The sequence below is a fragment of the Homalodisca vitripennis genome, chromosome 1, assembly GCF_021130785.1.
Source record: "Homalodisca vitripennis isolate AUS2020 chromosome 1, UT_GWSS_2.1, whole genome shotgun sequence".
Classification (NCBI taxonomy): domain Eukaryota; kingdom Metazoa; phylum Arthropoda; class Insecta; order Hemiptera; family Cicadellidae; genus Homalodisca; species Homalodisca vitripennis.
Window position 1 is genome coordinate 169,596,479 of NC_060207.1, and position 24,520 is coordinate 169,620,998.

The following is a 24,520-nucleotide window of genomic DNA, read 5'->3' on the forward strand; positions in this document are numbered from 1 at the left end:
TCTATAACGCAACTTACTGCACAGACACAAAGGAAAATTCTCCTACATACGAGTTCCTTTAAAACACGAGTCCTTTGAAACATGATAGGAACCAACAAAACAAAATAAGCTTCTGCGATATAATACTTTAAGGATTTATTAAGGTTTTTAGCAGTGTTTCAAGTGATGTTCCATTTTTATACAAACTGGAATCCATCCTAGAATAGAGATAAGTACATATTCTTTGATATATGAAATACAAGATGTAGTTTAATGATACTAGGGATTGTATGTTCGTTTACATCTTTATTAAAGCCTTTTTGTGAAGGTTACGTTCAAAGGGTTATAACCTGTTACAACTAAGATAAATTGAGATGGTGAGTTAGATTTATTTCATGGACTAGATTCAACGCATAAATGTTACTCGTAGTTGGAAATAATTATTTTGGATAGCACCTCACTTGGAGTACACGTCGATTATGCGTCGTTTTATTATGCAACTGGACGGAGTAGAGTACAGATATTGATGTTGAAGTCATCTGACATGATATTCAAAGTTCATAACTTTGTTAGATTATTAGGTAATTGTAGTTAATCAATTGAGACCCTGTTTTATGTAACATCGGACAACAGTACAAGTCGAAGTTAATGTTTATATTAAATAACCCAAGTATTCATTTTTAATAACCCAAGTAAAATTGTCATGCTCTCTAACAAAATAAAACGTAATTTACTTAGAATCACTACTCATCAGTTACCAGTTTTTGCATATCTTCATCTGTTTCCTTAAGTGTAATACAGATTACAAAACATTAGGTACTACGAAAATATACAAGATTTTACAAATAACAGTGAACTGATTTTCAATTACTTGTAAAACAATTTTTAATAAATGCAAATAAATAAAAAAGCAATTTGAGAATATGAATGACACATATCTAATTTATCTTAATTATTGTATGTTTATAATTATGTCCTTAATGATTAATATTTTCTTCTTAAAATTTCAGACTATATTAAATTTAAGTTTTATTAATTTTGAATAATGATAAAAAAATTTTAGTCCCTTAATTTTTTACTAACAGTTTTATTGTTATTTGAAATCAGTTATGGTTGTTTTTATATTTAAATTGTATTTTTTGAAATACTATTGATAAATATTTTTACACTTGTAAACCCATTGTTTTGATTTGTACACATATCTGATGTAGTTAAACATTATTAAAATATTCACAAATACTTAATGCTAATTTGCTGTTCAGATGGGCTGGAATATAAATTCAAATACTAAGAAAAAAACTGTAAACAGTAATGTACTTATAATTGCAACATTTGGTCCTAATATACTGTTATGGTATCGAAAGGGGATTGGGTGTGGAGGCTGGAGGTCCACGCCAACATAATATTTTCACACTGAGGCGCGTTTTATTATTCAAGGCACGAATTCCTCCTGAATACACACATTTGATCCTTTGAACTTGCTGCATAAATTGTATATTTATTTATCGGTTTTTAGCTCTCTACGCGATAAATTAGATTTTTAAATTGAGTTAATGCTTAAAAGAAATAAAGCTCAAACGGTACCGTGTGTGGTTATCATTGTGTTTTGTGATTTGCCATGATTGTTCAGTATAATATTATTAGTTCTTAAACAGGCAGAAACCAATCAATTCAGAACTTTGCTTCTAAATTATTGATAGTCTGGTTTATTGCTTATCACTATTCACTAATCCCCTTAAATTAGTTATGCAGAAATTGAGGCTTATATCAAGAATATTCTTTATATCTCACGTTATGGCTGTTTAATTCAAAGGAATATATATATATATATATATATATATATATATATATATATATATATATATATATATACAGGCGTGAGATTTATTCAACAAATATTATAATGATCTCGCTATTTCTCTTTTTTTGCTACTACCATATTCACTTTTTACTATAACACCGTAACAGGAAATATATATTATTGTTAAGCTGTAATTTGGCTTATACTGAATAAAACAGAGTATCGGAGGATCCGACGGAAGGAAATAACGAAAGAGTTATTGCACAGACGGGTAAACAGACCGATAACGTACTTTTTTTTACCTTTTAACCCACCCAAAAACCAATACAGTTCTTCTTTGAACCAAGAAGACAATGTACTATTTACCAAGTTTAATATACGACCGTTACTTTCAAGAACTGTCACACAGTTGAACAGACAGCTAAACGATTTTAAGAAGGGAACGCGGGTTCTTAATAAAGTTAAATATAATGGGAGCTTAGAAGATCTGTGTAAATGCATCATACCACTACTGTAAAAAATATTTTGAGTTACATTCAAATTTACGCTTGATTGGTGAAATTGGCAGCTAAAACAGACAGTAAAACAGATGAACTGAAGCTAAACTCAACATTTGCACACCAGAAAGAATTGTATTTTTATAGACCGTATTCTGAGTAAAATATTAAAAAGTTAACGTACCAAGCGTTTATATTCAAGTTCAGCAAATTTGTAAATCCACCAAAAAATGAAAGTTTCCATTAATTTTTGTAATATTTAATATGTGTTTTCCCATTATAAGTTAGTACAAAATAGAAAAAAATACAATTTTGGGACTTGCCAACGGATAGTTAGTTTAATTTTCGAAATATTCTCATTCTGTTAGTGATTAACTCATGTTCTATAACGAATAAAACATGCTTTTAATAATTTTTGTAAAAAACATTGAGTTAGATACAATATTTACAAAAATTATTGGATAAGGTTGGTGGTTAAGGTTGTGGATTTAATTTGATTTGTTCAAAATATTTTGCGTATAATCATAAATGCAAAATAGACTCAAGTTAATCTAAGAAGTTAGAAATAAAGTTTTCAAAATTGGACATTGTGTCTAAAGGATTAAATGTATATAGCTTTAGTCAGAGCCTGGAAAATTCAGAAGATTATATGTTTCCAAAACCAAATCAGAGAGGGTTAAAAATATATTGGATTAATGGAGTTATATAATCCAATGTTTCAGGTGCCCATGTATTACCAATTATGTGTAACGATTAATTATACAACTTTATTACCTTACGCAAATAAAGCTCAGGGCCTAGGATTATTAATACGCGACTAAGAATAAAAAATACCACGATTCGAACATGTCTAAGATCAAGGTATTAATAATTAATCGAGATTGGAGTTGGAATCGAAAGTTCTCTAACAGTTCTAGAAGTAGGTGAAAGACTGATACTGAAAACAATGGAAAATATGAGTTTTTATTGTTAACGCATTACTACCCATAATAGTAATGTAACCGGAATCACATACCTACAAACAGAACTATGACTCTCAATGAACAGAGAGTCATAGTTCTAAAAATATAGAAATATATAATTATATCTTATAATTAATATAGAATATTTAATACCGATGTAGAGATAGAGTTTAACCACAAATCACAGCTCTCCAAGTCAACAGTGTTCGCACGTATAGACAGACAGAAAACGTATTCCTTTCAATAGAAACCGATGGGGGAGGTTTCAGTTAACTGCTCTGCTAAGATTAGAAAAACCTAAGGGTACACAACGAATCTATAAACAAAATTTGTAACAGCCGATCGATCGACCAAAGTGCTATAAATGCTATAAAAAGTTAGGTTTATTAATAAACATATTCTTTAGTAATACACAAAGATATTACTGCTAAGGCAGGTTATGCTTCAAAATAATAGTAATATAAAAAATATACTTTTCAAAATTGTCATTAAAAAGAGTTTGCGTAAATTAACCAAATATACATTTCACCAACAATAATATAATATGTATTCAATATAATAATACAACAATAATATATATTCGAAAAATTAACTACACGAATATCTTAAGTTACCCCTAAAACTTTAAACGTGTTATCATTTAAGAGCACTTAAATGTGATTCTCAACAATACCGCTTATAGAAGATAACTGAACAAAGTTGTGCATATCCAGAGATTTAGGCATCAAGGTTGATACGAGCGACGTTTGACTCTTGATAACAAGTTTGCTGCTGTTAGATAAGAAGTCAGTCAACATGTGGTGGGGGGTGGCAGGGTGGCGCTGGGTGGCGATGGGTGGTAGACAGACGGACGGACGGCCGGACAGTCAGTGAGTGGCAGTGCACTATGTAGCATGTGGCACTTACTCCCCTTCTTGGCAATCCTCTGCGCTCGTAAGTTCCTCTTAATTTATCACCCAAAAACAAAAAATATATACATACGTATATTTTAGAATGCATTATTGAAATATACGATTTTTAAAATTTGGATAAAATTTAAAACTACAATATATTAATCAAACAATAAGTAAATCATCAAAATCCACCGTTTTAAGATAACTGAATTTTGTTCCAGATTTCTTGTCGTAATAAAAAAAAGTTTTAATTATACAAATTTTTGAATGATAAACATATAAATTTTACTATGTAGGAATATCTTTCATAATCATGAGTCATGAGTTTCAGAGCGGGCTATCTAAATAGATAATTAGATTCATTAGGATTACTAACTTAGTTAACAATTTATATTTTAAAACACAACTTCGGAAATATTTTGAATTGAAACGTACGTAATCAAACGTTTCGAGAGTTCCATGGATCTGATGCCATTTGACATTGGGAGGATTGGTGATGAAATTATAACTGTGTATATGAACCTCGAAACCCCGTTGGAACGATAGGATGTGTTTAATTGTAGTTACATTTTCCAAAAATTTAAATTTATTTTATTCCAGCAGTTAGTTGTTGTTACCCATAAAATGTTGCTGTAGTGTATTCTCGTTTTAATTGGTGACGATTCCTCCGATCCTATATTAATTCACTGTGTTGCACATATTATTATCATTAGATCGATTCTTTTTTTACGAAGCTAACTTCAGTTATATAAGACTTGCGACGCAATCATCTCATTTCGTGATTAGGTTTGTTTACATATTACAATGTTAGAAGTGTGCATTAGACTGAAGTGCTGTCAGAAAGTAAACTACAATTCATTATTGTAGATTTATATCATAAGAATAACTGATACTATATATTATTATTCTTCAGACGATGAGAATTCAGTGAATTGAAGCCATGTTGGCCATACATTTTGTGATTGTATAGCACTACAAAAATTGTAGAAAGGTTATGTCTGTTGATACTATATAGAGATCTTTGGTTATCGTGTATTTTATAATAGCGTATGGCTATTATATTACAAATAAATTTTGTGTAAGTAATACTTATTGTACATGCATAGTTAGTATTTAAGATATTACTGAATATATTTTACAAGGGAAACTGTGGAATACATATAATCGATACGAAAAATTCCAAACATATTTTAAAGTAGTTAATAATAATAAGTTTTGTAAAATACGTGCAGTAGCTAGCGTTTGTAAATTCCAGACGACTCAAAAATAGCTTAATCTTGACTTTTTAGAATCCTTATAAAATAAAATAGAAATGGAAAGTTCATCTTCATTATTAATTATTTAATTTCCGTCAAACAATATTAAGTTCTTGTGACTTGGCTGCAAATATAGGAATCAAATTTAAACTTAAAACATATAGTCTAGGAGCCGAGATTCTATTTATATAAAAATGACAACAATATTATTATTGAAATTGAGACAGGGATTTCACCTAAGAGATAATGGATCCTCAGCCACTCTAGTTTTGATGAAGATCTTTTTTTTATGTGTGAAACACTCGGTTTTCAATTCGTCATGTAAGCAAAAGAATTATCTAAGTAAGAAATATTACTTCAAAACCATTCCGATACCCTCATATTTAGATCCCTACCAAAATTAGTGTTGTTTCATTCTTAGAAATAATATTTTTATCGATTTAAAGAAGGAAAACACAGTTTGTGTGCATATAGGTGCCGGTTTATATAAACGGACATAAGAGGATGGATTTAACGGTTTCTTAGTATTTATTATATAAACCTTAAAATTATAATTAATACATAAACATTAAGAGCAACTGAAATAGTTATACCTACAAGCTTACAAGTGTTCAATGCGAGTTCCATTCGTTACACGGCACACATCAAGTCGATAGCCCAGACTCTCCCAAACTTTAATCAATGTGTCTGGAGTGATTATTGTAACACCTACTACAATTCTGTTCCTTTAGTCCGGTAGGTCAGCTGGTAGCGGAGGTAAATACACACAGTTCTGCGAAACACCACTGTACCCATTTACAGCCAATTTAGCGGTGGGGTACACAGAGCAACCAATTGCGTACTGAGTTATGCCAGTGATGCGGTGCACTATCTTGCTGCTTAATGAAGTTATGTGGTTCATCTTCTTCCAATAGGAATTAGCCATAGTTATAGAGCATCAAGATAAGAAATGCCAGTTACAAATCCAAACAAGAAAGGCCCATAAACTTTCCGCCTAGTTATGGCAACAAAACATTCAATTTAGGGGAGTCTTTCTGAAACTGTACCATCTTGAGAAGATATTCTGAGACCCAGAATGCACATTGTTAGTGTTTCACATGTCCGCTGAGGCGAAAAAAGTTTATTCATCACTGAAAACGTCATGATCCAGAAAATCTTCATTGTCTGGCAATCTTTCGTTTGCAAAATTGGAACGTAAACCATAGTCTGCAGGCTTTAGAACTTGTAACGACTGAAAACATTAAAGACGTAGTTGTTTCTTTTACGACTAACCCTCATAACTGATTTCTGTGGGCTACGCGTGTAAGTCTTTCACTCGCTCAACACTCTCTTCACTAACCATTGGTCGTCCCGTACTCTTCTCTTTACAAATGCAGCCAGTATTTTCTAACTGATGATACCATTTACGGATGTTATTATCACCTGGATCACAACCGAACTTTATACGGAACGCACGTCGCACAGGTGTTACAGATTCGATCTTTGAAAACTGCGGAACCCTAAAAGCTTCATGTTCAAGAGTTGCCACTTTTGCTACTAGCGCTTTCTAATGGATGGTGGAGGAAACCTTGCACCCGCACGCGCACTGGTGACAAAAAACAAAACTTTTTCAATTGCTCTTTCATGAAATTTATAAATTATAGTTTTATGGTATATTAAAAAGCTACAAAATGTTACAATTCCTATATTCATTTACAAACACCAAGTATAATGTAAATTTGCTCTTGGCTCTTATCATTTTTTGATACAAATATTCAATAAGGCTTTAAATTATCTAGGTCACTTAAAAAAAAAAAAAAAAAATGGGAAATACACCAGTGCAGTGACTCTGGAATGCTAATGAGGTACGAGGGTCCGATTATGGTAAAAATTATTCATGATATTGCGTTCAAAAACAGCTTTCTGAACTTAATTGTGTTTCAAATTGGGGTTGTAACCGAGCATTAAATCAAATAAATTATTATAATTAGAATATAGAAGAGAGTCTTCTATTTATATTTGCGCTAAGTATACAACAGCAATAATTTTCAATTGATATTAAGGACCACTGAAATAGTTATGTTCAATTAAATACATTTTAAATAACTAAGTACCCGTATTATTCATCTTACAAGACTTTATCAAAATACAGGATACAATGGTGACTTTACAGCACTCAATTTTCTTCAACTTCTTAAGTTACTCTTAACAGTGTAATTTACTACTGTTACACTAACTTCTTTTGTAAGTAGTTCCTTTACTGCTCAAAGGCAACTATGAGTCTTGTAACACTTTGTAACAGAAAAAATGACGTGTGGTGCTTGGTGAGGTTATAATGCTTAATGTTTGGGGGTAATAGAAGGCGATGGAGACTGGTTTCATAACTTGTTTAAAAACTCATAAAGATAAAAGTAAAGTTGATGTAATGCTAGAAGTTCGTGTTGCAGACCTTTTGTCACCAGCGAATTTATGTCATATATTGGCCAAGTTAGCTAAGAAAGCACAATTGACAAAGTTGGTATACATGGTAAATTGGAAGTAATATATACTGTACGTCCAACAACGTGTCTCAACAATTTTATAAGACCTTAAGTAAATAAAATTTTCTATACTATAAAAGTAAGAGATGGTACGAAAATGTACTCCGAGCTATCTTATTGACTTTCCATAACATATAAACGATCACAAATATTGCAATCTACTACTCACATTGTATCAGTTTGAGAAAAGAATCCAGTGGAATACCACATAATTTAATAAGTATTTGCAGACGTTTGTGATTCAATAAAGTAGGGACAAATTTTTTAAGTTCTCCTTAGTAATAATACTTTAGATAAATTTCGAAACAAAACAGAACAAAGAAAGAATAATAAATAACAATATTTAGAATAAAGTTAAAAGTAAAAAAAAAACTTCATGTGTGGGCCATTAACGTAACACTTTGTCTATTTAAGAAACAGATGTCTTAATTTGCAATCTTATCTTAATATATCTTAAATGAAAGAACATACCCGCATTTAACAGTTAATCCAGCTAACAACCATTTCATCCCACAATCACAATGTTGCAGAAGTTATTACAACCCTCAATGCAATAAATGTTTTAAAATGTTTGTCATTATCAGATTTCATTCTAAAATTACAATTTCTACAGTTAGAGGAGAAAATGTTCAAATATGGTAGAAATATGACCGGCCATAAAAGACTTAGTCTTGTAAAATGGATAATTAATATTCTTCCTTAATTATGGAAGCGGAAACATTGTAATAAAGAAAATTGTCTCATTTTGAATCGATTTAGTTTATTTAAGGCCTGATTTTATTTAAGCTGTCAAGTTTAGACTGGGCTTCTGTTCCAACTAAGATAGGTTTTTTACCTACAGGTCCTAGCATTTTTAAGCCTGATCGTAAAATGCAATCCTGCGGCTTTATTTTATTAATTGGCCTTGTTAAATTTGAAGACCATCAAGTTTGAAGATGCTCTCTTGGAAAATGAGAATAGGCATAAAAAATTATCGTCCATATTTATATTTGATTCACCCCTTTCGTGTATTTATGATTGTAGAATTTCATTGAATGAACTTACAAACGATTTGTATTAATATGACGAGTCTTGATGTTCCATCCGGATAGTTATTAAGGTCTAATTGAAATTAATCAATAACAATTTAGATTAATGCCAGTCGGAATTTTAATTTTAAATACATTTTTTTATAGTACAGTTCTTGGTTAATTTTAACATATTTGATGGCTAGCATACATATTCATATATATATATATATATATATATATATATATATATATATATATATATATATATATAGTGTATTTGTGTGTCATGAGCATTTTCCATGACGTAGAGTGAAATAATTCTATCTCCCTTTATCTCAAAAATGCAGTAATGTTCCAGGTATAAAAGGTCTCCAGATCACGTCACTGTTGGTGCCTCCGTACGTCGTCAACAACTCTGGCCTGGTGGTGTTGGACTGTCAGTACACTCTCACACCCTACGACCTGCAGCTAGACTCGGGGTTGGTGGTCAAGTGGTTCTTCAACAACGGGCCCGCTCCGGTCTACCAGTGGATCCCCAGCCAGCGACCTCAAGACCTCGGTATCCTCCGAGGTCGGCTGGACCTCGACTACCGAGCTTCGGACAACAACGCCACCATGTTCCGCGCCCTCTCCATCTTGAATCCTACCACAGATCTGTCTGGAGAGTACCGCTGCGCCGTGTCCACCTTCACCGACGAGGACTTCATGATACAGAAGATGATCGTTTATGGTATACCACCTTATTGCTCTCACCATTGACTGTCACCTGTTAGCTCTAACTGAAATATTACTTGTTACTTCAGTTTCAATTTTTATCAGGAATCTGTTTTCGGTCTCATGATAGGAAAAATTTTTATTTCAGATGCACTTACATCAGTGTTGAAGAACATTTTAATAATGTAAATTTTAAAAGTGAATTATAAATAATATTGTATGAAAACATATCTGTTGTAAAATATTGTTTACTGTTGTATTTTATCTCGTATGTTTAACTACTTAGTGAAAACTTATTGGTTCTTCTTCTATATTGGCATTAAAATATATTTAATATATGAAAAAGACCGCCGTTTACAACATAGATTAACACAACTGCTTACCTTTCCGTTTACATATTTATGTATAGATTTAAACTTCCTGATTTGTATGGACAATCATAACATTGTTTTCTTGCTGCTTATGAGCTTTTCCTCACTGAATTCTGTTTATTCACTGCTTGTGTACAACCTCATTACAACCAATAGGCGTTTAAATGAGGTTTTTTAACCCATTTATACAAAACAATTACATGTGTATAGTAATTATAATGGCGAGCTTTTTGGAATGTTACATTTCTTCATTTCTTACTATATAAAAAAGATTGTTATTCTACAGCTCCAGAAAAGCGGATGGAGATGACTCATACCAAGACAGATTCTGAGAGCGCTAACGTGACTTGTGCAGGATACGGCCTCTATCCAGAACCCAGGATAGCATTCTACAGGGATCCGTACACACCTCGAGTTAGGTATTGTTGTATGACTCAAATTAGAACATGATTGTATTCTTATTAAGTATTCACATTTTGGGTTATATTGTTATGTGATTCTTAGTAGCATATAAGAACCAAAGAAAGGCTGTAATTTCACCCTTAAAATCTTTGATTACCTAGAAAGTAATATTTAGAAAGACATTAAATGATTACAGGATTTAAATGAAAAAAATATTATATTCCTGAATTACTTGTATTGAAAACCTGATAGTCAAAATGTGTATATAAACTTAACTGGTAATTAAAATGTGTCCTTGTTATGTTATGTCTCTTTACATCTATGTAACTGAAACTGATAATAATAGTTATGGCAATGATTTATAGTCGAATAGATGTAACTTCCGTATTGGAAAGGTGTGGAGGGGCAGCGAGCAATGGGGAGACTGATGCCGCGGTGTTGCCGCGTTGGTGCGGGCACTGCCGTGAGCGGTCACTTTCTCACCGAACACTGAGAAGAGAACATCAGACGGTGCGCGCCAGCATACTTACCAACAAACAACGCGTCAGTGTGTGTCTTTTGATTGTTTACACTAGTAATCAGAAACGAAATTTCTCTAATTTAACACAAATACGTGCGATATTAATATGTTACCATTATGCTATATAATAATCTACAACTACTAAATAATTCGGATATCGTGAAGGACAAATAATTTGGGTACTCTGAAAACCTAATATTGCATTCACAGCATGAATATATTTATTGCAGGGGCTGTCAAAATACTTCAAACACCGCCCCCCCAGCTCCGCGCCACTTAACGTCCGTCCGATGTTCGCAGAATAGTGGAATAAAACCTTTCTCCGAGTCTCCACTAGCCACAAGTTTCGTCATAACTGTACCGTTAGGAAATCAGTGACATTTCCTTCTGCTTCTAAACACACTAAAGTAACACAATAGTTTAAATTTGAGTAGGTATCAGGTGTATTTCTTGAAGTTCGTTGTATTAAAAATAACCTAGTATTATCAGATATTTTCGTAATTGTTATTGAAATAAACATACATATAGCTGCAACAAGAACCTTACCTAATACTGCGATAACTCTAGGACGTTTCCGTGCGTAGCTGGCACTGGATTTATTCCATCCAAATCATCATCGTCATCATCTGCTTCGTCAGCATACGTTCTGTTGACGTATATTTCCTGCGTTCTTTGGTCAGTTTGCACTCTATATTCGTCAGTAAAATCTTCAAGGTCACTAGTTTCACTGTCACTTTCATCTCCATTCACGTGATTTATCATTTCCTGTACTGCTGTTTCAATGAGACCTTCTTGTGCCCACGCCTCTAAAATAGATTTGTTTGTGTGCTTTACGATATCCGTCCATTCTACGGTTGTAACTTTTTGAAGTCCTTCTTCGGTTAACCCCCTAACTTCAGTCATGTTAAATGTTTTATTGTTCCGGGCAACGTGTCCCCTAACTTGTGCCCAAACCATCTCTTGCATTGAAATGGCAATGGTAAGGTGGGAGTCTGACAATTTTATGTCCTTGGGCTTTAGCCATCTCATCTATTATATACTTGGGGACCGGTGGTTTATTCATTTCACATATTTATAACAACTCGGCTTTTGTAAAATCTGTAAATTGTATTTTATGCTCGCGAAGCCATGCCTGAATTTCCGCTTTTTTGTTACCTTGCGTTGTGGCCTTACCTAAAATCTTGGAGTGGTATGGGGCGTTGTCCATAACAATAACCGATGGAGCAGAAAGGTAAGGTAGAAGTGATTCTCTGAACCATTTTGAAAAAATGTCATAGTTAATTTCTTCATGGTAGTCTGTGGTTTGCTTTGAAGCAAATAACAAGCAACAATTAGGAACAAAACCTCCAGATGTACCAGCGTGCAGTAAAATCAGCCTACCATCTTTGCCAATATGCCTTTGCCGATGTGGCAACAGTGCCTGTTGCTATGGCAACCGCGTCAGACGCTCCTCGCTCCTATTGGTCAGGTAGCCAACCAGGCAGTTCTCCCTCTCACTCCAACGTCAGAAAGCCCCACCACGCCGATACGGAAGTTATATCTATTCGACTATAACAGACTATTAAAATAAAACACCAGGCATCTAACACAGTTAGTCTAAATGGAAAGAAAATTGTTTTGTATAGTAATTATTTATAATAGTGAGTTTTATCAAGATCGTGTATTGTTTATATATCTTTTAAGGGTGTATAAAATAACATTAAAATTACTGATACTACATTGAGGTTTATAATGCTTAAATAAATGCTGAACGATACACAAAACTTCAAAAAAACGCAGGCTTCTCAAAATCCATTAAGAATTTTGTATTAGTTCTTCCATTATTTTGTAAATTTTTAACGTCATATCGGAATGTTAATTAAACTAACTAAAGTAGGAGATCAAAACAATATAACCCTTTTTACAACAGTAATAAAAAGAGAAATAATAAAATGTGACATTTTGGAAAAACCAAAATTGACCACTCTCATGTTGTAGTAGGCGTAAGATAAATATGTTTATGGTGATTAAAAGCGACTATAGATCCATTAAGGATGTAATAGTAAAATAGCTTGTTTTACTTATAAAGAATACTAAGTCATGTACATCTTTTCAGTTAATTATGTTAAAACATACCAATACTTTTACGGTTTAAATATGTAATTCTCACGCAAATGAAAAATCGGATCCATAGATGATTCATACAAATGTGTAAGTTATAATGTGGAAATATGAGAAACAAAAGTTTGAGAAAGTCGATGATTCAGAAACGAGTCACGAGAATAATATTGTACCTCAACACCAAAGGTTTTAACCACTTATGGTACCTTCGACATACTCGTATATTTTGTATTTCAAGGACTTGCCTGTAAACTCCTGATTGTATTACAATAGGTTTACTGTTTTAGTGTATTGATTTATCCTGCAGTTACAATTAGATCAAAGTTACAGAAGCAGTAATATTTTATTGGATTTTATGAACATTAAATCATGTTCATATTATGTAAATGCTCAAAACAATTCCATCTCTATCAGAAAGTACTGGGTCACTGAAATAAACAGCACGTAATTCTACATATAAAGAACTTTATTCTTCCATATAGAAAAATTAAAAATATTTTAATAATATTAAAAGAAATCACTTATATTAACAAAAACCTTTTAGATGCAACTTAGAGAACACATTTTAACTCTCCTGATCCGTCAAGATCGGATATACTTGTTTTTAACGCCAGTATGTACATAGGTGTTAAACCCTTACGATCACTATGTTAATATGGTCATCGCTCTCTTACTCTCTCAATATTTTCATCCTAACGTTTATTCAGGTTAACTTATCTAGGTTCACTTGGTATGGATTTATAACTTTTGTTTGGATAGAAATAGTACTTGCATCCGTTATTATACGTAGAAAGAAAAACATTTTTATTAGCATTGTAGCCAATAACAGAATCCTTATACACGTAAATTTGCCATTGAATATTGGACTATATATTAGTGGCACTTGCTATCAACGTAGCTCTACTCATATTTACTTTAAAATATTTACAAAAGATATACTGTCACAAGAGGTTGGCTATTACAAATTTACGACAAATATTAATAATTTAAAACTATGGAATGTTAGAGAACAACAATAACCATTAATGTTTTTGCTGTTAAATCAACAGCACATGAATCCTTTTCAGTTGAGTGAATCATTTAAATAAACTAATTACGTGTTAGCAAAACATTATGTATAGTTCTCATCACGTATCTAGTAAACTAATGAGTACAGGTGATAAAAGTCTGAAGTGAGAATTGTTTTAATTAATCGAGTAAATTAAATTACTCATTATAATTTTGCTGACATCATTAAACTACTGCTCTGAAACGTATACAATGGTGGTAATTGTAATGAACCTTATTAAGGTGTAATTATTGAACGTAACAGGAGAGGAATGTTCGGAATTCCACTATCATAGAGTTTAATGGGGGCAATTTCATTTCGTGGTTAAGCAAGGGAAACGTGTCATGATTTTATTGTAAGCTATTACTTTGTACTGTGAAAGTTAACTTGACATTCAATTTTATTTTTACATATACGATCTACTTTCTGCAATACCTGAGGCACATACAGTGATCTATATATCATCGCGATTATTGTATAAATTCTTAATACTTCTTTAAGAAAAGGGACATATACCCTACAAGAAAAGGGGAAAGGTAAAGTTCGTTTTTGGAAGGGAACTGGGCCTCAAGGGTTAAATAAATTCCGAACGTAATATTCTAAATGCCTTGTAATTATATAAATTATTTCTGTAAATTTTTATAAGTAATTATTTCAACTTTATTTGAAATAAACGTTCTACTTGGCAAATATTAACGAAAGGGAGTTGTTAGGTGGTTAGTCGAACGAAGAAAGCGCAGTTAAGCACTTCTAAACATCCATATAAAAGCATTTATGGTTGTCTTAGCTTTATATATGCACCTTAGCTGTAACTTACCTGAAATTTATGTTCTATAAGTAAATATAAAGGCCCTCATCGTTGTTGGTAACAGTCTGACTTGAAATCTAGGAATAAATCCGTTTTGTATCCAGATATTCTAGATCTCTTGTGATTAGATGGATTTGAACCAAAATGGACATTATAACGTTGTATAAAATAAATATTAACCGAGGATAGATTTTTTGCAATCCTTTGAGATAAGAAAGTCTATGTTCAAAGCATTTAAAAATAATTATTCGGAACGTCATAGTTATCAATGGAACTTGACCAAAATGTCCATGGATATTCTACATGTAAACGTAGTTTTAAAGTTTTGTTGTCACTAATCGGACCGAAGAGGAGGATACATTTTTTAATTTCATGATTACTAGAGATGGCAATAGATTGAATAGAATTTAACAAAAAATATCATGAAGGTGCTGAAATAATTCAGAATAGGTTTTCAAAGGCCTTTGAGACAAGGTAACTCCAGTACCAAAAAACCTTTTTCTTACAACTATTTTACATAAGGTGTATATTTATTTAAACCAAAACTGGAATGGACACTCTGTGAAACAAATGTTGTCCAATAATATTTCATGATTCCTCTGCGATCTACGGGTGCGTAGCCCCAGAAACCATAACAATTCTTCATGTACGTCTTTAACTCAATGACATCTAAAAATTACTATGTAAATTTTTTAAATGCACAGTGTTCCAAAATGAATTCAATTTATTTTGAGCTATGTTGTGATAAAATGCACCACCAAAATTCAAAATGCATGGATACATGATAAGGATATTTTTAACGAAATTTTACATGTACCGTACGTTTAGTTAAAGAGACTAACATAGATGTACCTCTTTGGAGGCTTGGACAAACTGTTTACAATCATACTACCACGGACTCGCATAAATTTGTTAAATTGGTGTAACACTTTTTCCAAAATCATTTAATTCAAATAGAATCATTAGACTCCTGTATATTGAGATTAAATAGGGCAAAAGGCAGAGTAGTTTGGTGAAAAAGTTTTAAAATCAGTGCATATGACTTTTCTATGTACATGTTTAATTTGAAAATAGAGTTAATATTTTATGATAATATTATGTAAATCTTTAATTTATATGATCAAAAGTATTTTAGATAAACCATCACAGCTAGAAACTTGAGAATACAGGAGGCTCAGAAACTTCTCTGAGGTTGAAAGATTTTGGAATTTAGAAAGATCAAGTAACCAGGAGTTCCTGTTGACTTGGGAATTCTTGAAGGCCAGGTATTCCCAGAGGCTAATATCAAATAATTTATAGTTCATTTAGACGTCCCAGAATTCAGAAATATCTAAATGAAGTAAGTTGTCAATTTCTAGTAGTAGAAAACAAACAGAGACCAAGGGCTCATAAAAACTGGCTGAAAGTTTTAAAGTCCGATTGGTTGTAAAGGTCCATCTAGGATCATGAAGCCAAATCGAGCATGGAAAGAGCTTCCATATTTTAGGAATTCATAGACACATGGAGTTCACAGAGATGCCATAGTTCACAGTACGTAGGTCGAAGGCTCAAAGAGGGGTATAATCAGGTGGACGTATATTCGTTACAATTTTCATAGAGATAGAAATTTCGAGAATATCATAATAGTTAATATGGGTATTCCTGATTTCGTATTTACATTCCTATGACTTGTAAACTATTATTAACAATTTAGAACGAGGACTATCAGGGTATACCTATAGGTACCTATAGGTTATAAAAATTGGTACACCTGATTTGCCGAAAATCTATTCACAGTAATTGCGTGGCAAATAATTAATCAACATCGAAGCAACAGTAATTAAGACTACGTAGAATTCACTGACAGTACTGTCCTGCAAGCTTCCAAATCTGATTTCTCGAAATCCAGTTTTCAGCCACATACTACCTCTTAGTATATTATTGCAAATAGTTTTTCACCAATATTTTTATTTTTAAAACATTTGGTTTAGCCTCCATTTGCTGGAAACCTGGTCCTGTAAATATCAAAATGAGGAAAAGGGGAAATACATAGAATAATTGATAACTTTTATGTGAAGGCTTAAATAAGGTTGTAAAATTCTTTTTTTAAGAAAAAAGCAAACCATTTGTTTGAGGTTGTGGTAGAGGGATTGATAGCCCTAACTTCACCTCTTTAACCACATTTACATGTTATTTCTTTTTATTTCATGCAAAATAAACAAATAGGATCAGTTGAATCAATTGTTAAATTTAATTTACAATTTGGTTTATTTTTTATTAATGCAACACATTACTCATTTGTTTTTTGCTACCTTAGACTATTAAAATATATTGTGCTGTTTGTATTTTACAATGTATCCTACCACAAACCTTTCTGAAAAAAAAAAACACATAAACACATATTTTTCCAAAGTTTTCTTTACAATTTAAATTGTCCGTATATGTAAATTTTAACTGCAATCAGACAATATTAAAAAAACATAATGTGAGTTAACCTATATGAAACGATATGAATTATAGTAACTGAGACAGACAGTTGGACATTCATTTCTAAAAACTCATCCAATTTGCTATTTATTAGTGAGCTAAAAAACATATTAATTCCCCAAATATGAGTCTCAATTGGTTTTTTCCCATGATAATAATTTCTTTTATTCTTTGTGTAAATAGTTATTGATAAGAAAATACTGATAATCTAGCTAATATATGACGGGTTCAATTTAAATAAAAAATATTTACAGTAAATACTTAATTATAAATAAAAATGTGGTCCAGATGTTTATAAATAATTTAAGCGAGATAATTGTATTTAAATATATTCAATTTTCTGGTAATTTCTCAACTGATTATTCTGATTCAGTAAGCCACTACAAGGAGTGACGATAGAGACCAGTTCCAGGACAGGACACTACGATATATCTGCCAATATGGTGTTCCGGGACAGTGACCTGCGATCCCCCACCATCTTTATTTGTGAGATTTGCATCCCCACCACAGAGTACTGCCGGCGCAAGCGGCTAGTCTACTATCCGGGTACGTGTTGACTGTTACAGTTCTCTTTACATATCCCTAATATCCCTATGAGATCTACATCCCTAACACGGAGTAAGCGGCTAGTCTATTACCCGGGTACGTGTTGACTGTTACAGTTCTCTTTACATATCCCTAATATCCCTATGAGATCTACATCCCTAACACGGAGTAAGCGGCTAGTCTATTACCCGGGTACGTGTTGACTGTTACAGTTCTCTTTACATATCCCTAATATCCCTATGAGATCTTCATCCCTAACACGGAGTAAGCGGCTAGTCTATTTCCCGGGTACGTGTTGACTGTAACAGTTCTCTTTACATATAGCCACTATATTCATTAGTTCCGAGACAGTGATTCACCTTCCCCCATCATTTTTATCTGTGAGATCTACATCCCTAACACGGAGTAAGCGGCTAGTCTATTACCCGGGTACGTGTTGACTGTAACAGTTCTCTTTACATATCCCTAATATTCCTATGAGATCTACATCCCTAACACGGAGCAAGCGGCTAGTCTATTACCCGGGTACGTGTTGACTGTTACAGTTCTCTTTACATATCCCTAATATACCTATGAGATCTACATCCCTAACACGGAGCAAGCGGCTAGTCTATTACCCGGGTACGTGTTGACTGTTACAGTTCTCTTTACATATCCCTAATATCCCTATGAGATCTACATCCCTAACACGGAGTAAGCGGCTAGTCTATTACCCGGTTACGTGTTGACTGTTACAGTTCTATTTACATATAGCCACTATATTCATTAGTTCCGTGACAGTGATTCACCTTCCCCCATAATTTTTATCTGTGAGATCTACATCCCTAACACGGAGTAAGCGGCTGGTCTATTACCCGGGTACGTGTTGACTGTTACAGTTCTATTTACATATAGCCACTATATTCATTAGTTCCGAGACAGTGATTCACCTTCCCCCATCATTTTTATCTGTGAGATCTACATCCCTAACACGGAGTAAGCGGCTAGTCTATTACCCGGGTACGTTATTGGCTTTTGCAGTTATTTTGATTTATATTCACTATCTTCATTATTTTCAGGGCAGTGATTTACCCCTTACCTACTATCTTTATGTGTGAAATCTGCATTCTTATAAATTTCCCTATTTTAGTGAAGAGCCTTCCTTTAAACTTGCATTAGATTTAACAATTTTATACGTTTTTGTATTATTTTATTTGAATTATATATGTATTTATACTCAGAAGACCACCACTTATTGCGCATTACGTTTTCGTAATTTTGTAATTTATATTGTTATTTTTACTACTTAAATTACTAGTATTGCCATTCACTCCAAAATCTAATTAAAAAACGGTTGATGCGTCTACAAATTATTCGATATATTTCGTAATGATCTTAAATTTGATTCTGTTACTAATAAGAGCAATATAAAAATGCAGTACTTACATATCTTTGTTTCCATTTACAGGCAACTGAATAATTAATGAGTAAGAGAGCAAACGTTTGACTTCTTATACTGTATAATAACATATACAGATTTTCACGCAATACTGCAACTTAAAACTTTAATTATTATCATTTGTTTCAGGCAGTATAACAAGTTATCACTCTGGTAAGTTTCATCTTCTGATGTGTTAGTTTGTGTTTGTTGTTAGTAAATATTGTATATAAGTTAATTCATTGAAATATTCATGGATCATAATAGAAACCTAAACTATTGACTTCTGTTGATGATACATATTTTACTTTTTTTTAGATAAATGCTAGGAAACAGCAAAGTGTAATAACAATATTAATAAAACATTTTATATACAAATTGTATCTTTTTCCATTTATAAAGATATTGCAAATATAACTCTAGCCAACGAAACGAAGATTATAAACGCAAAACTCTTATGATGTTGTAAAATATTACAGTCAATTTTGTTTTGTGTCATATAGTCTTCATACAAAGTATTACAATTCTCATTCAAACTTAAAGTTGAAATTCCGAAAGTTTTGTAATACTTTATGTGTTTTTGAGCTAAATTACTAGTAGTGATACAAATATTTAAATTGGGATTATTCCATTTCAACTAGGTGCCAGACAGAGGCAATTATTCAGTAGTAAACCGATGAAAAATGCAGTTATTATTTTGTGTTAATGTGCTTTTAGTTATCAAAGGATTATAATAAACTTCTTTATTACAAAATGTTTCTCTCTTAACCAATTTAGGAAACGTGACATAGCTTTGGTGGGAAATGTTGATTCAATGCAAATGTTAAAATGAGCTCCATTTCACATTATTAGTGCAGTGTTTGAGATCTTACAATGCCACGGCCTCGCCTCCGAATGTGAAACCCACGTGCGTCTAAAGAAATAAAAAAATCGAAGGAATCGAAGACGTTCGACATCAGAGACACATAGACTACTACTATAGAAGCTTTGTTTCGTTTACCCAGCAGTCTTACAGTATAATCCAGATGAAGTGGTGTTCTAATTGTTTCATTAAAGTGGACAGTTGAGTGCACTACGATGTTTTATACACGAGCTAACATAATGGTGGAACAACCTACTTATCAACTCATTACACAGCTGAAACAAATATAAATGTAGACTTCATGGGGTATGAGCGATTAAGGAAGTTTATATATGCAAATGTAATTAAATTAATAATGGTATAACAAATTGATATTAATGAAGTGACACATAGTAAGGTCGTTTATATAATATAAAACATTACTCACTTTAATACTTATTTTAATATTTATAGATAGCAGAGGATTGAGAGGGAATGTGACTACATGGTTGATACTTCTGACTCTATTGATATACCATTAGCAGTGAATCAAGGTAATTATAATTTTATGAATTTAATTGAAACTGATATGTATTATAGAAGGCGCCCCTTAGTTATTGCCTAACATATGTTCAGGTTATATTATACAGCAGATAAATATATATTGCCATATAATATATAATCATATCTTTGTAAGTTTTCTAGCTGTATATCCTTATGAACTAAAAACATCATGCCTCAGTGGACATTTCAGATATTGAACTGAAACCTTGCACGTTAAATGTTACAGTCACTAGTCATCATCTTGAAAAAAAGGTTCTCAGGGTATTAATTTAACAATAATTGTTTATTAATGTGACGTTACAGACACTGTATAGGCTATATACAGTATATATAAGTAGATAGTATATTGTCACTCCTACTTCACATTCAGAGCCATTAAAAATCCAAATGTAAATAATGTGTAGAATACCATAAACAAATCTATAAAATCATATAGTATATGTTCCTGTAACCTTTTAGGAGCCATAAAAATGAAAGATATGTCTATATACTATATACTAACAATTAATTTTCAAAATCTCACCTAAAACGTTTCATTACCATCCTATAATCTATAGAATTTATTTTTATAGGACAAAAATAAATATAATAAAGTAAAAAGTAAAATATTTTTTAATGTTTTATCAAAATAAACTAATAAGAACATTACTATATAAAGTAATATAATTTAGCAGAAATTAAAAAAAAAATTCAAAACTTTTATGAAATAACGTTTAAATAGTGAAATTGTTTCAAAATCGTATGAATAAAACATTTTATGAAAAAAAAACAAATCGAACATAAAATATTATTTTAATCAATATTCATATTCATTCTTAATAAATAGAGCGTGAAAAAATGATTGGTCCTCACTGCATATTTTAAAGAAAAGTTATAAAACACATTAAAACTCACGACAAACACAAAGAATTTAATTCTATTCAATATTGGGCAAATGAAACCAAATTTATAACTATGAAAAACTAAATTCAGAAATACTTAAGGAAAATAATCGATCTTTTAAAGAAAATAAAAGCGATCTAAATCTCTTTAATATTGAAAAATTAACAAATATCGATAAAAATTGATATCTTAGAAAAAAAAATGGTGGTTTATGGCCAAAAACATTGATAGGACATATCATAAAAGTTAAAAAATATCTAAAGCATCTAGGTTAAGCTTGAAATACACCGGCAAAAAGATTTTCCAGTGTCGGTGCCTCATCGTTACGTCAGTTGGCACCAGGGCTTGAGACCACCACAGCGTGTCTACATTGAAATTCTCGGAACTTCCCTTAAAGACTGAAGATGATAATCTGAAGCAGATATATAGGTGATACCTTTTGGTTGCCAACAATCGTTGACCGAATTATGTTTAGTACTACTGACATCTGAGATTCTGTAAGTCTTCAGTATGGAAAGCTATAGCTTGCGATTAAGCAGTTGGAGTTATTCCATACACACTCTTAGGATTACATCCACCTTGCGAAGGGAAAATGGTTTTTTTTGCTGTTAAAGTGTTTTTCAGATTATCAATAATTAAACATACATGTTCGACAACTTTATTACATACACTGTAATATAATAAATTTAAAGAAGTTACTACCAGTTCATAATAAGTAATTTATACGTAGTAAAAGAACTATTTAAAAATGTACTTATTCATTAAAACGTTCCTCGCATTCTTTTTAAGAATATATTAGTTTATTAGCTTTTTTATAATGTTTTATTTGCAGAATTTACTGCATGAACACAATTTTAAATACAATTTATAAATTTTGAGATTTGTAAAGTGTATAGTGTATCTAATACAACATAGTAAAGTCTAGTGTATCCTGATATCATGTTAAGGTGAACAATATGCAACTCCACGAAGTAAATGCACTTATTCAGTAACATGTACTTATATTCATATTTTTTCTAAGTATACTCAGTTTGTTTCAGAGATACCAATGCACAGTTTCTGGATAAAAGCTCCAGAGATGGTCTGCAGAAGTTGTGGTTCCTATCAGGGGGTGTTTTGAAAAAAGAACACTCGTAATATATGTACATATAGCTGACATATCTTTTGTCAATGTTCCAGTTATTTGTATTCTTTGTAGCAGTTCATTATAATGTCTTCCTGTTCTTCAAGTTCTGATTATGATTATTTTTTAACTACTAAGAAAATGTAGTATACTGCATACTTGTATATGTCAAAAATACATTTTTTGTTTTAAAATATGCAAATTATTAAAACCAGGTAATTAAGACATGTATAGAGTGATAAATGACAAAGGGTGTTTATTTCCTCTAACTGGTCGTCTATTACATCGGTCGATAAAACAGTACATTTTTAGAGATATTTTTATTCAATTCCAACAATTTTGACATTATAAAAGCAATAATAGCATTGCGTAAAACTATAATATACTTGAAATTCCATCAACAATACTGTAAATTAATACTGTTGTTAAATGTAAATTATGTATACCCTTTTATTGATTCTAATGAAGCGAAGTATACGAAATTAAATTCATAATTGCCTAAATAAGTGATATAATACAATTAGATTTAATGTATCCTGAAATATCTTATCTACTTCATTGCGTATTTATTACCTTATCCTCTCAGTCACGACGAATGTCGTGTGTAATGTGGTCACATAAACACTCGTATTAACAGCTTTCTCTATTTGTCTACCATATAAACAGTATAAATAGCACATACGATTTCATACTTTTCTTTTATTTATTTTTTGCTCATTTTTTTCTGTACACTGGAAATTACTTATTTAATTTCAGGCACAATTTTAGTTCAATTAATAGATTTGTGATTATAGTAGACAAATATAAAATTGCTTCATCGACATATAACTGTTTTGATACATATAACTCTGTAACTAAAATTTTAAATTGAAATATCTGATTTAATGAAGTAAAAGTAACGTTTGAGTTACTTTTATGAACGATGAGATCGCAATGAACGCGGCGCGCGGTGTGCGTCGAGCAAGATTTATTCGTTATTAACTACCAGAAACGCGGTTTTTCACATTTCACATTTGATTACATCCATTCAATTTATAGCCTTTTAGCTTTAGATTAAAACTACTGAAAAATAATCAATGGACATAAATATCTGTACATAGGTAATCTTGTAATTGTACACAATAATTAATTGTTTTTAAAGGTTCGTATTAATTAGAAAGAACTATTTGGATTCTATTACATTCAACTTTAGCTTTAGGTGTTGCATATTACGCTTTGCTTGGAGTTGCTTTAGTAATGGGAATTAATTTCAGTGATGGCATTCTTTAAAGTTAGTGATTAAAGAGTTTGACTCTAATTTAATGTATACGTTTTTATATTAGCTTAAGTAATCCATTGTTATAGTGTATTATTAATTATACAAAATTCTAATGCTTGATCTTGTAAATAACGTGTAAATTATAGTGATACGTATATTTTCATAATGAATCCCCCGAGTCTACAATGTATACAGAACCACACCTTACCATTTGGAATTATATAATGTAGTTTATCTATTTTTTAATGTTCTACAATAAAAATTAAAAGTAAAAACCGTTGTTCGTTATTTAACTAATGGAAATCCTTGGGTCAAAACTAAAGTTTGATATAATATAACGTATATAGGTACTAAAGGCATACAATTATTATTATTTTATTTAAATTTTAGATTCATTGACATTTTGAAACATTTGTTTTAATGCCATGTAAAATAGTAAAAACTAATATGGTTTCACATTGCTGTAATTAAAGTATTTACCAATATGTTTTTGCTTCAAATTTGTAACGCAAATATTTTTTATTTCAGAGCCAAAAAGATAGT

The 24,520-nt window shown here is 31.6% G+C and overlaps 1 protein-coding gene across 1 annotated transcript; it reads left to right on the forward strand.

The window, feature by feature from the left end:
- The first annotated feature begins 4,082 nt into the window (after window positions 1-4,082).
- Window positions 4,083-24,234, forward strand: LOC124352713. The gene is made up of 7 exons (XM_046802339.1): window positions 4,083-4,172; window positions 9,276-9,647; window positions 10,289-10,421; window positions 17,720-17,892; window positions 19,460-19,483; window positions 20,625-20,704; window positions 22,637-24,234. Exons 1-6 carry the CDS (start codon window positions 4,133-4,135, stop codon window positions 20,690-20,692), a joined length of 810 nt encoding a protein of 269 aa, XP_046658295.1. The 5' UTR covers window positions 4,083-4,132; the 3' UTR covers window positions 20,693-20,704; window positions 22,637-24,234.
- The last annotated feature ends 286 nt before the right edge of the window (window positions 24,235-24,520 follow it).

Bases quoted from the DNA above. Each gene is read 5' to 3' on its own strand.
- LOC124352713 (XM_046802339.1), top strand. From the start codon at position 4,133: ATGTGGCACTTACTCCCCTTCTTGGCAATCCTCTGCGCTC. The intron at 9,648-10,288 runs GTATACCACCTT...GTTATTCTACAG, and splicing joins ACAGAAGATGATCGTTTATG to CTCCAGAAAAGCGGATGGAG. The intron at 19,484-20,624 runs GTAAGTTTCATC...TAATATTTATAG, and splicing joins TATAACAAGTTATCACTCTG to ATAGCAGAGGATTGAGAGGG.